At 33.6% G+C, this 21,375-nt stretch overlaps 3 protein-coding genes across 4 annotated transcripts; 2 read left to right on the forward strand and 1 right to left on the reverse strand.

The window, feature by feature from the left end:
• Positions 1-697: 697 nt before the first annotated feature.
• Positions 698-12,019, forward strand: LOC103867217 (cytokinin riboside 5'-monophosphate phosphoribohydrolase LOG3-like). Its single transcript, XM_009145274.2, has 7 exons — positions 698-9,063; positions 9,394-9,491; positions 9,689-9,719; positions 10,202-10,301; positions 11,114-11,184; positions 11,282-11,425; positions 11,556-12,019. Exons 1-7 carry the CDS (start codon positions 8,941-8,943, stop codon positions 11,607-11,609), a joined length of 621 nt encoding a protein of 206 aa, XP_009143522.2. The 5' UTR covers positions 698-8,940; the 3' UTR covers positions 11,610-12,019.
• A 296-nt stretch (positions 12,020-12,315) lies between these two features.
• On the forward strand, positions 12,316-13,515 carry LOC103867218 (CASP-like protein 5A1). The gene is made up of 3 exons (XM_009145275.3): positions 12,316-12,648; positions 12,838-12,970; positions 13,073-13,515. The coding sequence occupies exons 1-3, from the start codon at positions 12,434-12,436 to the stop codon at positions 13,259-13,261; spliced, it is 537 nt and encodes a 178-aa protein (XP_009143523.2). The 5' UTR covers positions 12,316-12,433; the 3' UTR covers positions 13,262-13,515.
• An 872-nt stretch (positions 13,516-14,387) lies between these two features.
• LOC103867219 lies at positions 14,388-19,199 on the reverse strand. 2 transcript variants are annotated; one of them, XM_033292569.1, is made up of 2 exons: positions 16,239-19,199; positions 14,388-16,158 (listed from the first exon to the last, which is right to left on the reverse strand). In XM_033292569.1, the coding sequence occupies exon 1, from the start codon at positions 18,782-18,784 to the stop codon at positions 17,957-17,959; it is 828 nt and encodes a 275-aa protein (XP_033148460.1). In that variant the 5' UTR covers positions 18,785-19,199; the 3' UTR covers positions 14,388-16,158; positions 16,239-17,956. The 2 variants fall into 2 exon arrangements, with proteins under 2 accessions (XP_033148460.1, XP_033148459.1); XM_033292568.1 differs by having other exon boundaries at positions 14,388-15,788; positions 15,871-19,199.
• Between the last annotated feature and the right edge of the window lie 2,176 nt (positions 19,200-21,375).

Below are 21,375 nucleotides of genomic sequence, written 5' to 3' on the forward strand. Positions count from 1 at the left end.
TATTTTTTTAAATTAATAAATTGTAACTTAGCTAAAACCTAATAATAAATTGATGATTTAGCTAGAACCTAATAAAACATGACAAATAAGCAAAATTACTTAAAAATTATGGAGAACATGACAAATCAACAAACTCACTTGTCAAATAATAGTATAGATTGTGATAAAACATATATAATTTTGAAACTGCATTTAAGTGTAATTAAGGATATCATTATCTCACAACGGATGGCCTTATTGTAACTAGGTTGTTGTAAGAATAACTACAGAACAATTGTTATTCAGTCTGTACAGTGAGGAGATTCTCCAGAAAAGTTGCTTCACATGTATGAGCTAAAGTTACTAATATACTGCTTAATCCATTTTTTCTTGTATATTTAAGCTTTTAACCAACTCTGAACAATGATCTTGTGATAACAAGAAGGAGGACTTTGAACCAGGGTAATGTGATGGTGGGCCATAGATTTGTATTTGGTCAGCGTAAGTAGACCCACTTTGACTTATGAAACCTCAATACATTGGACATGAGCATGTTCATTGTTTTCTCCTTCGCTAAAATCATATTAATTCCATTACCCTCTTAGTAACCATATTTTAACATTATATATATTAAACTAATGTCGACGCCAATACTTTCGAAGTCTTGTCAATTCAATTTCATTTCTAAATAGAAAGATAAATCCAAAATCCTTAAAATCTCAGGTCGAACTAAATACTTGGAATAGTAGGCGCACAATATGAGCTTCATAAACTTTTTTTTTCTTAAAGTAAAACAAATGGGGTATAGAGACGGCCGAAAGTTTGAGGGAATTGAAATGAATGTTAGATAATGTCCCAAAAACTAAGGACATAAAAAAATTAATTCCCAAAAGATTAAAAAAAACACAAATGAATGTTTCTTTGCTTCTTGGCTTCATCATAATTTCACCACTCTTCTTGCCTGCAAATTAGCTATTTTCCTCATATTGTCTTCATCAACTCCTTACGTACGTGTATACATATTTTGCTCATACCTATTAATCTATTACGTTTACAGACATATATGTTCATCGACTATGTCTTTTTGTCTCGTATGGTCGCTATTGTTTTGATAAATCCGTTTATGCACCGTCTATTATTAAACCCATACCTGTTCATACCAATTAGTGACTCAAGAATTATAATATGCAAAACACCAACGCAAAAAAATGGTTGTAACCTAAAATCACGAAAATTCAAAGTTTAATTGGGTGACAAGTTTTTTCCAAAAAAAATTGCAAATGGTCGTTTGGTTTTTGGTACTTAAAAGAAATGACCCTTGTTAGAAAGTGTACATAAACATTTTAATCTCTCTATATATTAATTGAGAATATGTTTCCAAACATACAATTAAACATCTTAAATATAGATGAATTAATTATCCGTAATTAAACTTAATATATATTTTTTGTATAATATAATTATCCGCAAATTGCAGACAAACACCTAGTTTTAGTAATTACCACTGAATTCTTGAACATGTCACATTTTTATTTGAAAAACAGAATGTCAGCCTGTAATGTTTACTGTAAATAGCATATTGTACATCTCTTTTCAAATTACCACTACTTTTCCAAAACATAGATTGATTGATGGGAAGGTAACTTAATTGGTTACCAAAGGCAATAACTAAAAACATTACTGTATATTACTTTTCAAATTACCACTATTTTTTTTTTCCAAAATATAGAGTTACTGATGGGATGGTAACTTAATTTGTTACTAATTGCTAATTAGTGATGCGTGATAACGACATAGACATTTGACAACGGTATTAACTGTCCGACACTTTATGATAACTACCACACAACGGATTTGTCACTTTGTGACCATTGACTGGCCCCCTTTTGACCATGTTCAAATCCATGTTCTTTCCTTTTCTTCTTGTTTTGTTGTCTCCTTTTTCTTCAATTCCTTAATTTGTGGATTTAGCGTCGGTTCGTAGGGGGGAAATAACAAGTTTGGGGGTTCTGTTTTCACTTAAAGCGGTAAATAATTTCACGTAAAAGCCATAATTAAAAAATATTGTCGGAATCATATCAACCTTTGCTGATGGTTATGCTTTAAAAGTTTGACGTCTTATGCATTCAAGATTTTTACCCGGGCAATCATAGTCTCCTACGTGGTGTGTCCTTTTCTTTAAAAATGATCATTTAAAGAATAAACTACACTTAAGTTACAAACAAAAAAAAAACTACATATATATGTAGGTTTTTGAGTCTCTAAAACGTTATAGTTTTTAGTCGACCAACAAACCGTATAACGATAGGTCATAAACTCCAATGCACATGCATGTAGATTGTAGAGCGTAGACACTATCATCCGTTCATGTCTACTTTTTACTTTTAACGTATCAAACACTATCCTCAATAGATATAAACGTACAACATCATTTTCATTATGCTTTATCCAAGACGGTTCAAACATGTTTTTACTGTAAATAATTCGATGGACATTCAAGTAAGTGAACGTATTTCATCTAAATGACTAAATCAATCCACTTTTGGAACTCTCAGTTATTCTCTCTTTGTTTTCCGAACAAATTCAAAAAACATGTTTTGATAAATAACTCGACAGACATTCAACAACAAGAATTTTCACGTGCCTCCGAATTAACATATGCCGTTTGCATCGAATATACAATAATACAAACCAACTAAAAATATTTATTAACCCATGATAAAACAAGATAAAATTAGGGGTGAGCGTTCAGGTACCCATTTGGATTCGGTTCGGATCTATTTGGGTTTCGGGTTTTTGGGGTCAAAGATTTCAACCTCATTCGGATATTTCTAAATTTCGGTTTGGATTCGGTTTATATCTTTGCGGGTTCAGATAACCATTTAAATTATTTTAAAATTTTAAAATTTATTATATACTTTAAATTTCTCAAAATCTATAAAAAATAATATATTATGTATAAATTTGAATAACATATGTCATCTAAACTTAACATATAAATTGGTATGGTTTGAGTATTTGGATAGAGAATCAATAGATATTTCAAGTATTTTTGGTGTTTTGCATATATTTTAACTATTTTATACATTTACTTTTTATTATATATATATATATATATATATATATATATTTTTCAAGTATTTTAGACAGCTTACAAATATATTATATATTTTGGATGATTTTAAATATACATTGACTCTAAAAATAATTAATATATTTAGGCATACAAATCTATTTCAGATATATCCAGGTATCTAAAATACTTCGGTTCGGGTCGGAATTGGTTTTGTTTTTTTAAATACCAAAATTTTGAACCCGTTCGGATATATAATCAATTTCACTTCGGATTCGGTACTACTTTTTCGGATTGGATCGGATTCGGTTCGGTTCTTCGGATACATGTTTTTTTGCCCAGCCCTAAATAAAATTCATTAAAAAGGTCCATAAAAACTTTTCTAGCAATAGCTGAAGTATATTGTCTTCTTTTTCAGATGTATTTCCCAAAACTTAATATGGTAAACAAATCTTCAGCCTTTTCTTAATCGGAGCTTAAGATGGGAAATGATACTAATATATATTTTATATATTTTCATTTTCCATTGATATTAGATCAACTAAAATCAAATTAATTAAGCACTTATTTTTGTAATCAGGGATGAATATTCTAACCAAGACAAGAATATTCTGTCAGATAGAAAGTGTGAAACCTTTCCTTCATATATGTAGAAATTGATGAGCTTGTATTATACTAATACATTCGCGCCACTTTGTCGGTAAAATAATTTACTCGCTTTATAACGAAGTTACAAGAAATATGAAGGAATTACGTTAACAGAAAGTAATCATAAAACGGTCAATGTTTCACCAACAAACAAAAATAATATGTCGCCGAATTGATCAAAGCTTCAGCTTTCGGAACTTTTATAAATTATATTTTTTTCTATATATAGATTATATGTTTACAACTGAAACTTATACTCAAAAGAAATTCAAAAATGTTTACCTTTTCTACTTACAAAAGGTGAACACTCAAAACACTATTTATGAACTACTTCTATGACAACTAATAATCTCTTTACAAAAATAATCAGAACACTTAGTGATTTGAATTCCGTTATAGGTGTTCGTTAATGCTATGTTACTATATAAGTCTTTGACATCATCATGTAAAAATCGATTGAAGACAAATATTAACCTTTTTTGTTCAAAAAGATACTTTGTATTTCAAATATCCACTTTTAAAAGTTATTTTTTCTGTACATATTTATTTAAAAAATCGAGTATGAAACATCATGTACTGTATATGTATTTACCAATTTTCATATATAACCTTTCAATATAATAATTAGACTGCAAGTATTATCTACTGAAATTGTGATATCACTACCATCGAATTAATATAGAACTAGATGATAATCCGCGCCCTGCGTGGAGTGATTCCTTAAATATATATTGTATTTAAATATTATAAATAGTATATTTTGCTATCAATAATTTTTTTTTTACATTTGAATCTTAGGAGTGGGCATTCGGGTATTATATAGTTCGGTTCGATTTGCTCGGTTTGGTTTGTTCCGATCTTTATGAGTTTGATTTAGTTTGAATCATTGCGGTTTTGGTTTGAGTTTGGATTCAGATAACCCATTCAATTTAAAAATAAAATAAAGTTCCTATATACTTTAAATTTCTCAAAATCAAAAAATAAAAATAATATATAACATATAACATATAAATTTAAATAATATATGCCAAAATACTTAAATTTAACATAGAAATTGGTTTACTTTAAATATTTGGATAAGAAATCAATAGATATTTTAAGTAATTTTGGTATTTTGAGTATCGCTTAACTATTTTAAACATGTACTTTTAACTATTTGTATATATTTCCAAGTATTTTGGACAACTTAAAAACATCTTATATATATTGTATATTATTTAAATATTAAATTTAAAAATAATTAATATATTTAAGTATATAAATATGGTTCGAATATATTTGGATATCCGAAATAATTTGTTTCGGATCCGGTTCCATTCTGGTTCTCTAGATAACAAAATTTCGAACCCGTTCGGATATCTAACCAATTTTGGCTAAAGTTCATTACTACCTTTTCAGATTATATTTGGTTCGATGTTTTGGATTCAGATTTTTTGCCCAGACCTATATTTTTTTTATTGTAACAAAATTTTAAACAAAATTGATGATGATTTGTATTGATTTTGGGTATGCAATCTTTTTTAGACCAAAATATTATTCTATGTATGTGGTCCATTTAGTTAAGGAAAACAATGGACTGAACTAAAAAAACGTTACCATTTCAGATTTCTAGTTGACACTTCCAAATTATTCATTGTCGGTAGTGACGAAGAGAAAGGGGGTTAGGATTACGAAAGAAAATTTGTTGTGTGATTCATATTCTCGCTAGGTGATTTCAATAGCTTTTAAATAAATCTCCGTTGTATCGATCGAGATTTAGTAATTTATAGACATTTTAAAAAATTCAAAATATAGCATATAAGAAATAAATCTAATATTTTTATTACATGGTTAATTTTATTGTTTAATTTATTTTAAAATATAAACTTTCAAATCTGAGAGAATCTCGTAATAAATAAATTGTATTAAGTTGTTATTGATTATTTGGTGTCCAAGTCAAGTTAGTATGAATAATATCTTGTTAAAAATCTTGTAGATAAGGATTATATTTTTGATTTTTGAAATATTTTCTGAATAATATCTTTGTAATTTTCTTGTAGATAAGGATTGTATTTTCGAAATTAGTAGCTACAAATATTATTTAAATAAATAATACATGTAATTCCTAACTTCTACCCTACTTCAAAAAAAATTAGATTTTTATAAATAGATATTATATTTGGCACTTTTGAAATTATATGATTGAAGTTTATATAATGACATATTGCGTTCATAATGGGATGTATCTCTAAGTCTAATACAGAATTAATCAACTTAGAGCCAAGTAACATATATACAAAATGAGGTGTAAAAAGAGTTATCATATCTAATATATTATAGAAGCAAAGAGGAACCAAACATATACATGTTCAGTGTCTGGTTATATGATGTTGATAAGAAAAAAATATAAATCAATGTACAACAAAGTTTAATCTATAGTAAAAGAGGTCCAAGTGAGAGTTATTGAATTGCTAATATAATTGTATATATACAATCGGTATACTTTAATAGAGTAGATAGAACATGATTCAATATAATATAATGCGTTTGATTTATTTATAATATAGTAGATTGTTGGTTTAATTTAAGTTGTCCAGTTTTAATTTTATTTTATAATTAATTGTAACTAACACGATATGGTCCATAAATGATGTAACACACTAACAAACTTGAAACAGTCCAAAACTTAAATGACAGTTTCAATGGTAGATAAATTTAGGATTCTATTTTAATAGAGTAGATAGAATTGGGTCAGAAGTCAAGAAGAATGTGGAGGGAAACTAGAGAAGGAGATAAATGCGCATGCAAGCATGCAGATAGTAGTACACATTAATTTACAAACTTACTTATTTGTTTATAATCTCAAAAACCCTACATAAAAGGAATGGGCAGCATCTACTCAGATCTTGGGATTGCAATTAACATTTTATTTTTCTTAGTTAAATACTCACACGCTTATACACATATTATAAACAAGTAAATATGATCTTAATTATATTGTAAAGTGTCTGCTAGCAATTAAGTATAACTGTATAAAGAGTGTGGGTGTTACTGGCATTCCAAGCTAACAATTTAATGGAGTTATGATATAAGCTTTGTATGAAGCTAGTCTTTTTCATTAGTTTATGCAATCGCCTTTAAGTGTTTTATTTTTGTTTTTTTAAACGAAAATTACATTTCAAACCTAGTATCCTAATGAAAATTAAAATATAACAAAAACTGTATTTCTTTTTGTTTAAAAAATTTATTTCTTTCTAAGAAAACACAAAACTTTAGAAATTGAACTGATGAACTGAATGAGCTCTTTATTTCAAAATGAAACAAGACTTAAATAATTATTAAAAACAAATGGATATCCATCTAAGGCGTATTATTATATGGATCGATAATACCAAGTGGAATCAGAACGACAACTTAGTTACACAAGAAGATGGGGAAAAGCTAAGAACTATATTTTCATAAAAATATAGAAAGGTTAAAATGAATAGAGAGGAATAGAAAATAGAATAAATGTTTCCTATGCAAAGAACAAGAAGAAGGTTGTCTACATAGGGAGGGTGAATTGGGATACATTGGTAATAAAAGCCATAACTCACATTGTGTTTCTTATTTCAATCATCAATGGCACATTGCTCCATATCCCAGACATCATCATCCACTAACTTCTTTATTCTATATATCCTCAAAAATATTGTGTGTAAATATGTATTGGTGTACCCATAACATTTACATGGTTCCCATTAAATTATGTTAGTGGGTTTTTCTTGTCTTTGTTATTTTTGGTCATTTTTCATATTTTTGTGCATGAGTATCAGTAAATAACGTTTGTACCCATCTTACACTGTCCAGATATAAGCTGTCCATTTTCTGGTCCTATTTTTTATACAGAAAATTAACTATTTGTCCTATTCTTGAGAAAGGGAAAAAAGCAAGGAACCTTTATCACTGAATCAATTCTAATAATCTTATTATACTTCCAGATATAGTTACAAAACATTATTTAAAAACTTAAGAATTACTAAGTGGTTTCCCATTGATTCAAAGCTTGTCACTTTGCCTATCTACAAACGTAAACCTAATGAAAAGTCTATACAATAAGATGAATCACCAAAATATAAAATAAGAAAACAACTAAATACAACATATATGATTATATCTTCCAATAGTGTGAATATGTCTCTTTTAACTTATGACCAAATCAAAATCAATCCTCAAATATAAATTAGAATGAAGAATAAGATCTCATGCAATAAGTCACGTACAAGAGTTCAAATATCCAACTAATAAAGCATTTTACAAACCTTCCATTAGCCTCAATAAAGTATATTTATATTGCATCTCAAATACTGTTCATCTGAAATTGAGTTACATTTACCAAACTGCAATGTGTGCATACAACTCAAAGGAGATTGATGTCAAAATACCTTAACCAATCACAATCGAACTTTGTCAGTTCTGCGTCATTCAATATATAATGGGACTAGAGTTCGTACCGCCATTTACACAACCTCTTATCTAATAGAGTGGACATAAACTTCGTTTTACGACCATAACGAAGGTTTTTGGTACTATAATCTTATATTGTTTGACGAGTCTATATTTTGGAAAGGAAAACCAGTTTGTTGAAAATTAACACAAGGAAAGATTTTGGTCAGGCGTGCCAACATGAGCTGTATGTGCGGGTTGTGAAAGACGCGCGTGCTTTAATCTCTCACGTATGAAGACCTTAACATTTAACAAATCAAATTTTTATATTGATATAAATTAAATGGGTTGAACAAAAAAAAATTAAAGGGAATTTTTGAAAAATAAAAATATTATATGCTCTTCTTTTTTCACATAAATATGGTATATCTTCGTAATTATTTTTGTTACATGTATTTTTCTATTCTAGGTAAATGATTTTGAAATATTTTGGTATTCAAAGAAATTTTTTTTTAAAAAAATAATTGTAGTTTAAATGTCGTACTTGCGGAAATACCTAATTAAAATATTAATTAAATGAAAAAATAAATTAAATCGGTGACCAGCATGAGGAGAAGACGCACTATATAATAACAATGAAGCCTTGAGCCAGGACGCATTAGTGGTAAAGATACACACTACAACACCCAAAAAAAAAAGAGTTAAAATTTCAATTAGGTTTCTTTGACACTCATATCTGTCTTAGATTCTTGTGCTCAAAGATATCTTAAAACTGTTTACCTTTTCTCTTTCCATACAAAGTTTAGATTTTTTCAAGAGGCTTTTGATCAGAATCAATGGAGATCACAGCTGAAAAGATGCAAATATCAAGGTTCAAAAGAATATGTGTCTTCTGTGGAAGCAGCCAAGGCAAGAAAAGTAGTTACCAAGATGCTGCTGTTGAGCTTGGCAACGAACTGGTATTACATGAACTTCAACTTATTTTATTTTATTTTTTCTGCTGGTAGATATGAGATAAGATGGTGCACTTCTTTGCTTTCACTATGTTCTGCAAAACTATATTCTTTTTGAGCTTTAGTAAAACATAGTCACAAGATGTTTTTGAATGTGTGTTTCTGTAACTTTTGCTTTCTTCTTTGAAACGTGCCAAATGATATTTAACTTTAGGATATTCTGGTTGGAGTTTTGTTAAATGGGTCTGAATCTCAAAACTTAGATATTTTTTTTCGTCTAGTTATTTGCTACCAAATATAGGCTTCATGTGTAACTCTGTTCTTTTTGTTCTGCAGGTTTCAAGGAATATTGATCTAGTCTATGGAGGTGGGAGCATAGGATTGATGGGTTTGGTTTCACAAGCTGTTCATGATGGTGGTCGTCATGTTATTGGGTAGCTATTTTTCTCTAGTCAAATCACTTAAAACTATTGACTCTGTTAATCTCCACTTAACTACTTTGTGATCTTTGGCCTTAAGATCTTTCAAAAAAACTGTTTTTAATAAGTTTCGGTTGGAACGAAACTGTTGGGTAATCTTGTTAATTACTTCTAATTCAACCTCTTTTTGTCATCTTGTTGTCACTCTACAGAATTATTCCCAAGACCCTCATGCCTAGAGAGGTAACTTTCGAGTTTTTTTTTTGAATAAACATTGATATTTGTTTATTAATTTATGTTTAAGTTCTGTTTTCTTTTCTCCAAATCCCCAATCCAACCCCATTTTAATCTCCACTTATCCAGTCTTTGCTTAGGTTTTACTCTTCTCCCTACTTATAATTACTTTTTCTCCAGTCTCATGATTATTTGTAGTTTCTCTTTTCTGCCTCGTCTTCTTTCCTTTAGCTATCCTAAAATACAAATATCTTCATTTTCTACCTTAATTTAACTAAAATATATGTGAAGAAAATGATTAAAAGAGGTGGTTACCTAGAATAGGGTTATGTGAAAAAATGTAGGAGATTTCAAAAACATCCAAATATTACGACTACTTGCATTGCCATCATTGCTTTTGCCTGTAGAAGAGTCCAAAGTTGCTTTCTCCCTTTAACTGCTTTTAATTATTACTTCCTTTTATTTAAAAAATTGGTGGATGCTCTTTGCAGTTGACTGGTGAAACAGTAGGAGAAGTAAGAGCAGTTGCAGATATGCACCAAAGGAAAGCTGAGATGGCTAAGCACTCTGATGCTTTTATTGCCTTGCCAGGTTTTGTTTTAAACCCCATCCACCCATATTTATCATCAATTTTTTCATTTTTATATAATTATCACTTTAGAATTTTGCTTTTCTTTCAAACAAAGTAATAATGATAAGGAAAAACTTGTCAAACTCTAGTGACACAAGGAACCTTAGCAACACCATTTTAGGCCTATTGCATCTTAATGAAGGGGGAAATCGAAGTTTAAAAGAAGGGATATATTTGTTCATGAAAATGTTTTTCGTTTTGTCTTTGGACTGATTTTGCAAAAGGGAGAAGTAAAGAATTTGGTAAAAACATGATTTCTTGGTCAAGCTGCAGTGTGAAAGCTACTGCGAAAAGTTCCTTTATTTTTGTATGGAAAAATGTAAAATAATAAGTCACCAGAGTCTAAGATAAAGGCCTTGACCCATCAACATCTGGCACTTAAAATTAGACCTTTTTGTTTTCTCTTTTCTTTACTCTGTTTATTGCTCTGCCTTTTAAACTTAGGGGGTACGCTCTGTATAGCTTGTGTAATCTTACCGTGACCAAAGTTTTCTTCTCACCTATTTCAAGTTAAGAGACAAAAACCTGAGACAGTCCCACAAATAGCATATTTTTTACCACACTGAATCTGAAATCATTAATGGAAAGTCGAGTTGTTTGAAGATCCTGCTTTTGCAATCATATTCATACCATTGTACAAACAGAGATGGAGAAGAGTCTATTATTTGGTTTTCTCTTGTACATGACACATTTATTGACTTGACCATATCATAGTAACAGATTAATCAGCTCTTTTAAAAAACAAAGCTAAGGTTTTGTGTGAAAATTGCAGGTGGCTATGGAACCCTTGAAGAGTTGCTTGAGGTCATAACTTGGGCTCAGCTTGGAATACACGAAAAGCCGGTAACCCTCTTAGATTTTTAAATAAATATTCAAATTTTAAAATGAAAATTCAAGAACCCAAAATCGTTATAGAAAAAAAAAACAAAATGTTCTGTAGGTGGGTTTGCTCAATGTTGATGGATACTACAACTCTCTGCTATCATTCATCGATAAAGCCGTTGAAGAAGGATTCATCAGCACGACTGCTCGTGAGATAATAGTCTCTGCTCCTACTGCTAAAGAGCTTGTTAAAAAGCTAGAGGTAAATTATAAAAATAAAGATATGTTCAAAAAAAATTTAGAAAAATAAAGATGAATTTTTTTGGTGTAAAAATAAAGATGAATTGTTTCTGAATTTCTGCATAATCTCGTACATTATTGTTTTTGTGCAGGAATACGCACCTTGCCATGAAAGTGTTGCGTCTAAGCTTTGTTGGGAGACATAACGGATTGAAGAATGATCAAGATCAAGATCTAATATATCTATCTATATAACTATTTAAATATTTTATATATAGATAATGAAAATGTGGGAGATTTTCAAGATTTCAATCTTACTAAAAAGGGAAGGAATAGATTCTGATTAGTTGGGGTAAAGTAAAAAATATTTCCACTACGGAGGAATTATTTTGTGTAAATTATTATTAGTTGTTGTCTTTTTAACTCCAAACTAAATGTCTTTTGATTCTGTATGATTACCAACTCTCTTCTTTTTTTTTTTTTTTTTGGACAACCACCAACTCTCTCTGTAACCAAACAAAAAATAGTCTCCCACTTTCGTCTCAGATATTTTATTTTGTATACTCAGTTCTAAATAGTAAATACTACGAGAAAGGCACAAATAAACAGAGGAAAACAGTACAGAAAAAAACAAAATATGATTTTATTTCAAACTTAACGAGTTTACTAGTGGAATTTTTTCAGTCTGATGATTTAGTTAAAAGTGTATTAATATATTTACATCCGAAAATTTGAGATTTGATTCCCAAAATGTAATTTTATTAATAATTATGTAAATTAATGAAAATTTATAATGAATCTTAAGCTAATAATTCCAATAGTTTATTATAAAAGTAGTATAAAAATGTATTTATTAAAGTTTTACTATATGAAATACATTTATATACCACATAAATGTATTTTCTTTTGACCAAAAAAGAGTGAATGTATTTAACTTTGATAAGTCCACCAAATTTATTCCAGTTTCAGACAGAACTAGTCAAGTATCAGTGTCTTGCCTTTATAGGGTCCGAAAATTTTGCCTCAGCGTATGATGAACGTGAGCCGACCGGCGGTTCACCCGGTGGATACGGTTCCGGTAGCTCCTCCCGCTAACGATAGACCGCCAGCGAGGATGAAGGATGTTCAGGGCATGCCCGGAACCACCGGCGGCCTCATCCTCCGCCTCTCTCAATTCGTCCCCGCTCTCATCTCCGTCTCCGTCATGATCACCACCTCCGACTACCGCTCCGCCACCGCTTTTTGGTATCGATACTCTAGAGCTTCCCTCCCCCTAGTCTGATTTGAGATTCTGAAAAAAAGTTAGGGACCTTCAGTGATCTCTTGATCAACCTTTGATAAATTAGGGTTTAGAAATGTTTTTGCTCAAATATGTTTAAGCAATTTGGTTTAAGAGAATTAGAATCTGACCAAAACAACTCTCATGTGTGACAGTTGCTTGGTTCTTGCGGTTAGCTTGCAAAGCCTGTGGAGCTTGTCTCTCTTTATCATCGATGCTTATGCTCTTCTTGTCAAAAGAAGCCTTCGGAATCACTTGATTATTCAATGTTTCACTGTTGGAGATGGAGTAAGTACCTTGTTGGAGCTTGTCTCTTTTAAGTTAGTTACTACGAGGCAGCAAAGTGACTTGACTGTCTTTTTTCATCTCAACATTGTTTTGTTGTTGCAGATCACATCCACACTTACATTTGCAGCTGCATCTGCGTCTGCTGGCATAACCGTACTCATCAACGATCTTAATAAATGTAACGTCAACCATTGCACAAGGTTCGAGACCGCCGTAGCAATGGCCTTCATCAGCTGGTTTGCGGTGTCTCCTTCCTTTATTCTCAACTTCTGGTCCTTGGCAAGCTTCTAATTAGCATACAAAGATAAAGTTCAGAGGAATCTAATCTATTGATCTATCTTTCCTAGTATAATGTAAATAAAGGGTGGAGTATAACTATCCTACGAATCTCAATCAGCCAATGTTTTGAAGCATATATTATTACATTGAGGAAATCAATACTATTAAAGAAACATGCATTGCGTAATTGGTCCAACTTTTTGATATAAGACAACTGTTGTTATTTATAATACATCAGAATGAAAAAAGATCAAGATTTTCTTAAATATCTTGACAGCAGTCGGAGGATGTTTATCACGACAGTTAACCTAAAGAGGAACCTGTCTTGAACCATGAAGCTTCTAGCTCTTGCTTTAACGTCTTTATCTGCATGAGCAAACGCCGCATTGTCCTAACCCAAGAGACAAAGAACTAATGATCCACAAGCATTTAATCTTCATAAGGATTGTCAATCTAGCTTTTGATTGAGAGTAAAGATGTTTCCATTCCCAAATCTCTTTGATCTGTACAAGAACAAGCAACGCTCAAAAACAAATCAACCGCAAGTTTTGCACTGATGCTTAATCCGTAGCAATTTTCCATGAAACTAAAGGTACAACCGTTATTAACAGTCATAGAGCCAACAAGTTAAGGACTCATAGAATGCAGAAACTGACCAAGTCCAAATGGATATCGAAAATCCCAAAAACTCATAAACTTTTTATTTGAAAATCTAATTTAATATCTGAAATAAGTAATTGAAATTAAAATAAATATCTCAAGCGTTCAGTTTTATTCTTATTTAAAAATAAATTATTATTAACCAAATCCGAATTTTGATGAAAAGCAAATGTTAGATTAAGTTATAAAACATATCGAAATGACTCATCCAATGACCAATTCACTCTGCAAGTGTCTAAAGTAGAAGATCAGGTTTTGCCTTTCACTATCTGTTGCTATGTATTTGGTGTTATTAGCACTAGCTTGTACTCTACCACGTTAATATATCTTTTCTTGTTATAAGTGAGCATTTTGGCTAAAATCTGCTTTGATAATTGATTTGTTTATGTACGCGGTAGTGAAGCGTCAACCAAATGAATTGAGTTATTCGGCATTGCTCATATACTCATCCATGATAAATGTATTTGTGTTTCTTTTATTGTTTCTCATTATCTAATCTCTAACCCTTTTTTTACAAGTTTTTTTCTTTCTCATATTGGTCTAACTGTTGTCATTTCTCCATATATACTCGGTTGGTTTGAAGCTATTAAAGAAGCTGTTGGATTTAATGATGGAAACCACACTTTTGTAAGTTACATTTTATTTACTTGGCAGCTGATGTAATTCTCTCGTATGCAAAGCTCATATATATCACCATGCAGCACAAGCTGCATTTGGTGTTTGGAATTGACTGGAATACAGCTGGGATTGTGTGATATCAATACACAGCTCCTATCAGCGAATGATGACTCCAGTGACATTGACATATATCTTTTTTATGTCTTGGTCCAATTTGATTTTGGCTGCGGCTTTGATTCTTTTTTTTCATTTAATAGAAATATTCTCTTAGTTTTTGCTTAACCTCAATTGAAAGTCAATTGTTTAAACAAAATTATTGTTTATGGGGCTCAGGAAATGCTTCGCTTGCTGAAGGAGCTTTGGTATTTGTAATTGTTGTCTCGTCGGTACTAAGGAAGATCACCAAAATGATTTTCCCACAATCTGTATGCAGGTAAGTGACAGTCAGTTAGTCATGCATCTAATAAGCGATATCCTCTGAAATATCACAGATGCAAGTTGATATTTTTTTATGCAGAATTCTGATGGTTGAACGGCTAATCATCATGGATGAAATTAGAGATGTTGTATGACCATCCGTCTGCTCTTTTATCATCTTCTACATTTACTATGTAAGAGGTTATTTAATTTGTCATTAAACCTTATTGTTTAATATGCTTGAGACTAAAACTCAAAACTCATTGTTCAATGATTTTTCAGTAAAAGAGGAACTCGAAAGAAGCTACAGAAGAAAATAAATCAAAGGAAAAGAATAATGGGATTTGAAATAGAGAAAATAAAGAGGATGAAAAAGAAGAAGAAATGAGTTGTATTTTCCTAATCCAAGAGACAAAAAACCTAATGAGCCACAAGCATTTAAACTAATGAGCCACAAGAATATATAACACATCAAAATAGCCATAAGAAATGTCTGAATTTTTTTTGTCCAAGAAAGGCAGCTCTATAGTAACATCAAACTTCCCAGAAACAAACCATCCAGTTAATACTTAATTGCACAAACGCAAAAGTTGATGTGTTACAAACAAGATACTTTCTAGATGGAGCTTTTAATGTCAAACTTGTAAGCCAAAATAAGAGTAAACTTGGGACAGTAACACATAAAACCTGATTACACAAGAGAATGATAAAGTTTAGTTTAGCGCCAATGCTCGATCCTCCATCCTCCTTTGCATTTCTAATCTATTCTTCATCTTCCTTTGTTTTGATCTTCCTTCCTTTTTGCATTATTTTCTTCCATAGCTTCTTTCACATTCCTCATTTCCTGAAAAATAATTGAACAACCACATTAAGTTTTAAGTTACATTTCAAGCACATTAAGGTTCAATGACTAATAAGTAACAAACCTCTCTGAAAGTAAACGTAGAAGATGATACAATACCAGACAGATGGTCCTACAAGATCTTTAATTTCATCCATCATGATTAGAAGTTTGGCCATCAAAGTCATGCACAAGAAAAAATTAAGTCAATTGCATCTGTGATATTTAAGATAATATAGATTATTAGATGCATGATCAACTGATTGTCACTTACCTGCGTAAAGACAGTGAGAAAATCAATCGGGTGATCATTTTACTAACATTGAGACAACAAATACAAAGCTCCTCCAGCAAGACAAGCATCTTCTGAGCTCTGCAGACAACAATTTTTTTTAACCAAGATGACTTTCAATTAAAAGTAAGCAAAAACAAAAGATATATTCTTATTCATACCTGAAGAATCAAAACCGCAGCCCAAATCCAAATTGACCAACACATGACGTGAGAAATGCCTATGTCAAAGGACCCATCAGTCGCCAAGAGGAGCTATGAATTGATAGCAATCAATCTCAGCTGTGTTTCACCCAACCGTAGAAAAAGAACCATACGAGCTTAACATACCAGAGAACTACATCGTTAGCCAAAGCATTTAATCTTTTTGTAAAGATTGTTTGGATTCTTGGTAAGGGAATGACATCTTATTTAATGATTCTAGCTTTTGATTGAATGCAACAGTGTTTCCATTTTCAGATAATTCTTTGATATGTACAAGAAAGGCCCCAAAAATCAACCGCTATAGAGAAAAGTAGTGTTTTGCATGAACTCTTCTTCCACCGAACGATAAAATTTGGATTCGAAAATCTTAATTAGTATTAGAAATATGTATTTGAAACCTAGTCAAATATTCATTTTCATACTTATTTTGATGAGTCTGTAATGTTGTCGACAAAAAAATAAAAAAACTAAAATTATATCATCAGATATTATTAACGAAATTTGAAATGAGTTAGAATGAAAATAGATCTTAGATAAAGTTATAAACTTATCCAAAACAATTTAAACATATACCGTAACACAATCCGTAGATACCCAAACTCCCAAACAATCTAAAAACGGTTCCATCAAACCGGGAAAACAACAAACTAAACCGTAACAGAACCGATGATATAATTTGTACAGCTTTTGACTAAAAGCCCATAAAGATCACTCTTATCAGGCCCATATATGTCCAAGGGTGAATTCGTCGTTTCCACCATTTCCATAAACCCTAACTTCGTCTTCAACCTCCTTCAAAAACACATCTTCAAAGCGCATCCTCGATCGAGAAGAAGAAATCTCATTAACCTCCGCAAAACAGCAATGCCGCCAAAGCTTGACCCGAGCCAGATCTTGGAGGTGTACATCCGCGTAACCGGAGCAGCGAGTTCTCTTGCTCCCAAGAAGATCGGAGAATACATCGCGCAAGAAACCGCCAAGAAATTCGAGAAGTTGGACCCGAGCGAGATCGTGGACGTGTACCTCCGCGTAACCGGAGGAGAAGTCGGAGCAGTGAGTTCTCTCCCAAGAAGATCGCGAAAGAAACCGCCAAGAAATTCAAGAAGGTGGAGTTGAGATTCCTGAGAATTAATAAAAAGGGGATTTAAAGATTTCATTTTTTTTTGTTTTTGATATTTTAGTTACGTTTCAGTTGAAAAACGTCTGTTATTTTGCCGCGTTTATTTAATCACAGTCTTATGCAATGCTTTTCGATACTTTTTCATATGACCATTTTTAAAATGAAATGGTGGAGCTTTATGCAATGCTTTGCTACCTAGGAATCTCAATTTGCCTTAGTTGAGTAAATGTTCACCAAATGATATTTAACTCTTTTTTTTATTCAAGATTATGCATAAGGTTATTGGGTGTTTGATTCGTCTCCATTTGTTTTTTTTTTTTGTAAACTGGCTTTCAAATTTAAATTGCAGGAGAATGAAAAAAGAGTTACAAGCACTAAGGCTATAGTTTTAAGAGGATGCCCAGTAAAAGAGATTAAAGTCCAGTGAAAAAGAGTTACTATCCAGTAACAGAGAGAGACCATTCAGCCCAGCTAAAGGAACGTTTGAGAGCGTCTCCCTACGTCGAAGAACGATGAGAGCTGAGAGAGTAGAGATGAGAACTGCCCAGAAATCTCTTTAGGACGTTGAAAACCAAGTTTGCATTAGCGTAGAAGCAGTAACTGGATTCGTTGGCCTGAGAGAGGAGATCTTGTTTGTGATCTGCCTCTCAATTGACTTTGTGATCGCATCAGCAGAACGGAAAGTGTTACGGTGCAAACGGGAGTTCCTTTCTGTCCAAAGCGCGTAGATTGTCGCTTGCCAAGCTAGAAGCGTCAACCTCCTAAGCAGCTTATGACCCCGTAGTGATTCCATGGCGAGGATAGTTTGGCTCCAGGCTCTGTGAGGGCGGAACCGACAACGGGACGCAATAGGTGACCAGATTGAGTAGCTAAAGTCACACTCGAAAAGGAGATGATTCCTTGATTCGATTCCTGTGGAACAGAGCAAGCAGTTGGGACTAACCTGAAGACCCCACTTTGTCATCCGATCGCGAGTTGGGCAACGATCCAAGACAAAGAGCCAAGTAAGGAACCCTTGCCTAGGGATGTTTCCTGAAATCCATACCGCAGATGCCCAAGACACCAATGGATTAGCACCACGCAGACAGTGGTAGACGTCACGTGTAGAGTAAGTTGTACTCGTTCTTCCATCAAGCTCCCATTCATAGTAATCATCCTCTTCACATAACTCAATGGTAGTGATGTAGGAAACCACTCGTAATTGATTCTCCGTCCTTGGTTGAGGGATTCTCCAATTTCCATTCTGTGAGAGATCCGCAATGACAGCTCGTTTCGGGATTCCAAGTCTCGAACTTCCTTCAACACCATAGTACTCTTCCAGACTCCCATAAGGCGTCCAATTGTCATACCAAAACCTGCAAGTAAGTCCATTCCCAATTCTCATTTTTATCCAAGGGAAAATTAAGGGCCTTAGCTTTAGGAGTTTATTGGCTAGCCAAGAATTAGTTTGGTTAGGCTTTGCTGTCCAGAAGTTGCTTATACTTCCATGTAGTACTTCTTGCCTATACCAAGCGACCCATACTGACCCGGCCTTAAAGAAGAGGAGCCAAATTAGTTTTAGGCAAGTAGCTTTGTTCCAGGTTGCAAGATCCGTTACACCTAGGCCTCCTTCTTTCTTTGGTTTCGTTACCGTTGACCAGGCCACTCTCGCTGAAGGGTGAGAGTCTATGTTTCCTTTCCACAGGAACACACTACAAAGAGAGTTAATGCGGTCGACACACGCCTTAGGGAGTACGAAAGATGAGCACCAGAAGTTGGTGATTCCCGCAATCACCGTTTTTATCAAGAGTAACCTTCCCGCAAACGAGAGCGTCTTGACAGTCCAGGAGTTGAACTTCGCCTTAACCTGCTGGATGAGACACTCACAGTTTTGGAGGCTCAATTTTTTCGTGCATAAAGGTACTCCCAGATATCTAACCGGTAGGGATCCGTGAGGCATGCCAGTGGAGACTTGGATTTCATTTATCTCTGCTTCAGAGAGACCCGAACTGAAGAAGCTCGATTTTTGAACACTAACGGCGAGTCCCGATCTCTGGTGGAACTCATGCAACACCTGCAGCACGTTCTGGACAGAGGATAGTGATCCATCAATGAATATTAAAAGATCATCTGCGAAGCTCAAATGCGTTAATCTAGTTGAAGCTGTTTTAGGATGAAATCCAATTCTCCCATTAGTAGAAGCTGCCGTGAGAAGCTTAGAGAGGCAGTTCATCGCGATGACAAACAGGTAGGGTGAGAGCGGATCTCCTTGCCTTAGTCCCCTAGTTCCCTTGAAATATCCATTAACTGTTCCATTATATCCAACCATGTAGGAAGGAGTACAGACACATGCCCGAAGCCAACGGATGAAGAGTGGAGGAACATCGATGCCTTCAAGGCAGCTGAAGAGAAACTCCCAAGACAAAGTGTCAAACGCCTTAGCAATGTCTACTTTTATGGTTATCCTCTTGCTTGAAGTGTGCTTGTGGTATCCATTTACCAACTCCCCTGCTAGTATTGTATTCTCAATCAACAATCTTCCCTTTACAAAGGCTGTTTGGTTCGGAACAATTAGATCTTGGAGCATTGGCTTTAGTCGTCGGACCAGGAGACGAGAGATGACCTTATAGACAGTGTTGAGACAAGAGATAGGTCGGTAGTCAGTTACAGCAGAAGCACCCTGTTTTTTCGGAACAAGCGAGAGAATAGTGGCATTGGCTGCAGCTGGAAGGAATCCTGAAGTGAAGAACTGACCTATGGCTGTTGTGACCTCCACTCCAATGATATCCCAAGAACTCTTAAAAAACCCTGAAGTTAATCCATCTGGACCTGAAGCTTTGTTGGGGTTTAACTTGAAAAACAGTTTTCTGATTTCCTCAGCTGTTGGCAGGGAGACCATTAATCTTTGATCGTCCGTAGGGATCGTGAATTGAAGCAGAAGCTGGAACCAAGAAGGAGCAGAGAACGTTGTTACTCTGGTATAATTAGGACCTAGGATGGACTTGAAGTGAGCGACAGCATGGTAGCTCATCTCGAGCGGGTCCGTCAAAATTATACCAGAGAGAGTGAGAAAGGAACGAATCGCGTTGTAACTCGCTCTAGTTTGACAAATTCGAAAAAAGTAGGCAGTGTTTAGATCCCCTTCTTTTAGCCAATTTATCCTAGATTTTTGCTTGAAGTAACATTCCTCTATATCTCTTAACAACATCCATTTTTGATGCAGGTCCCTCTCTTGTTGGAAGTTGTATGGTGTGGGATTTTGGAGCGCTTCTACCTGCACAAGTTGCAACAAACGGTTAGCTTCCAAAACTCTCTCTTGAATGTTAGAGTAGTTTTCTCTGTTTAGAACTCTCAAGTCATTTTTCAAACACTTCAGCTTCCAACACAAGTTTGTCAATGTTAGACAAGTGCTTCCGGCCTGAAACCATGCCTCAGTTACCACAGAGATGAAGTTGGGGTGTTTGGTTAAGTAGTTCAGGAAACGGAAAGGTTTTGTGCCGGCTATAGGCAGAGGTTGGTTTAGGTCAATGAGGCAGGGGGAGTGGTCAGATATCAGAGGTGGGAGGAACGCAGCTGTAACATGAGGCATCGCTGAGATGGTTAGGTTGTTGACAAGTAGGCGGTCGAGTTTCTTTGCAATGGGCTCCTCAGGCCGAGAGTTAGTCCAAGTAAAGGTTGGACCTTGGTATCGAAGGTCAAAAACTCCAAGTTGTAAGAGACAATCACTGAAATGTGTCATCAGAGAATCATTCGTATTAACGTTCCACAGAGAATGCTCATGATGGCTCCTTATTTGATTGAAGTCTCCTCCTATCAACCAAGGTTTCGAGTCCAACGATAGCGTCTGCTGCACGTTAATAAGATCCACCCATAATTCTGTTCTTTCTGGGGCATCATTGGAGGCATAGATGACTGTGTAGTGGAAGACAGGACAGAGTGGTATCACAACCTCACAAGTGATAGACTGCTTGGTTTGACAGATAACACGAACCAAAG

Source organism: Brassica rapa, chromosome A05, assembly GCF_000309985.2.
Source record: "Brassica rapa cultivar Chiifu-401-42 chromosome A05, CAAS_Brap_v3.01, whole genome shotgun sequence".
In the NCBI taxonomy this organism is placed as follows: domain Eukaryota; kingdom Viridiplantae; phylum Streptophyta; class Magnoliopsida; order Brassicales; family Brassicaceae; genus Brassica; species Brassica rapa.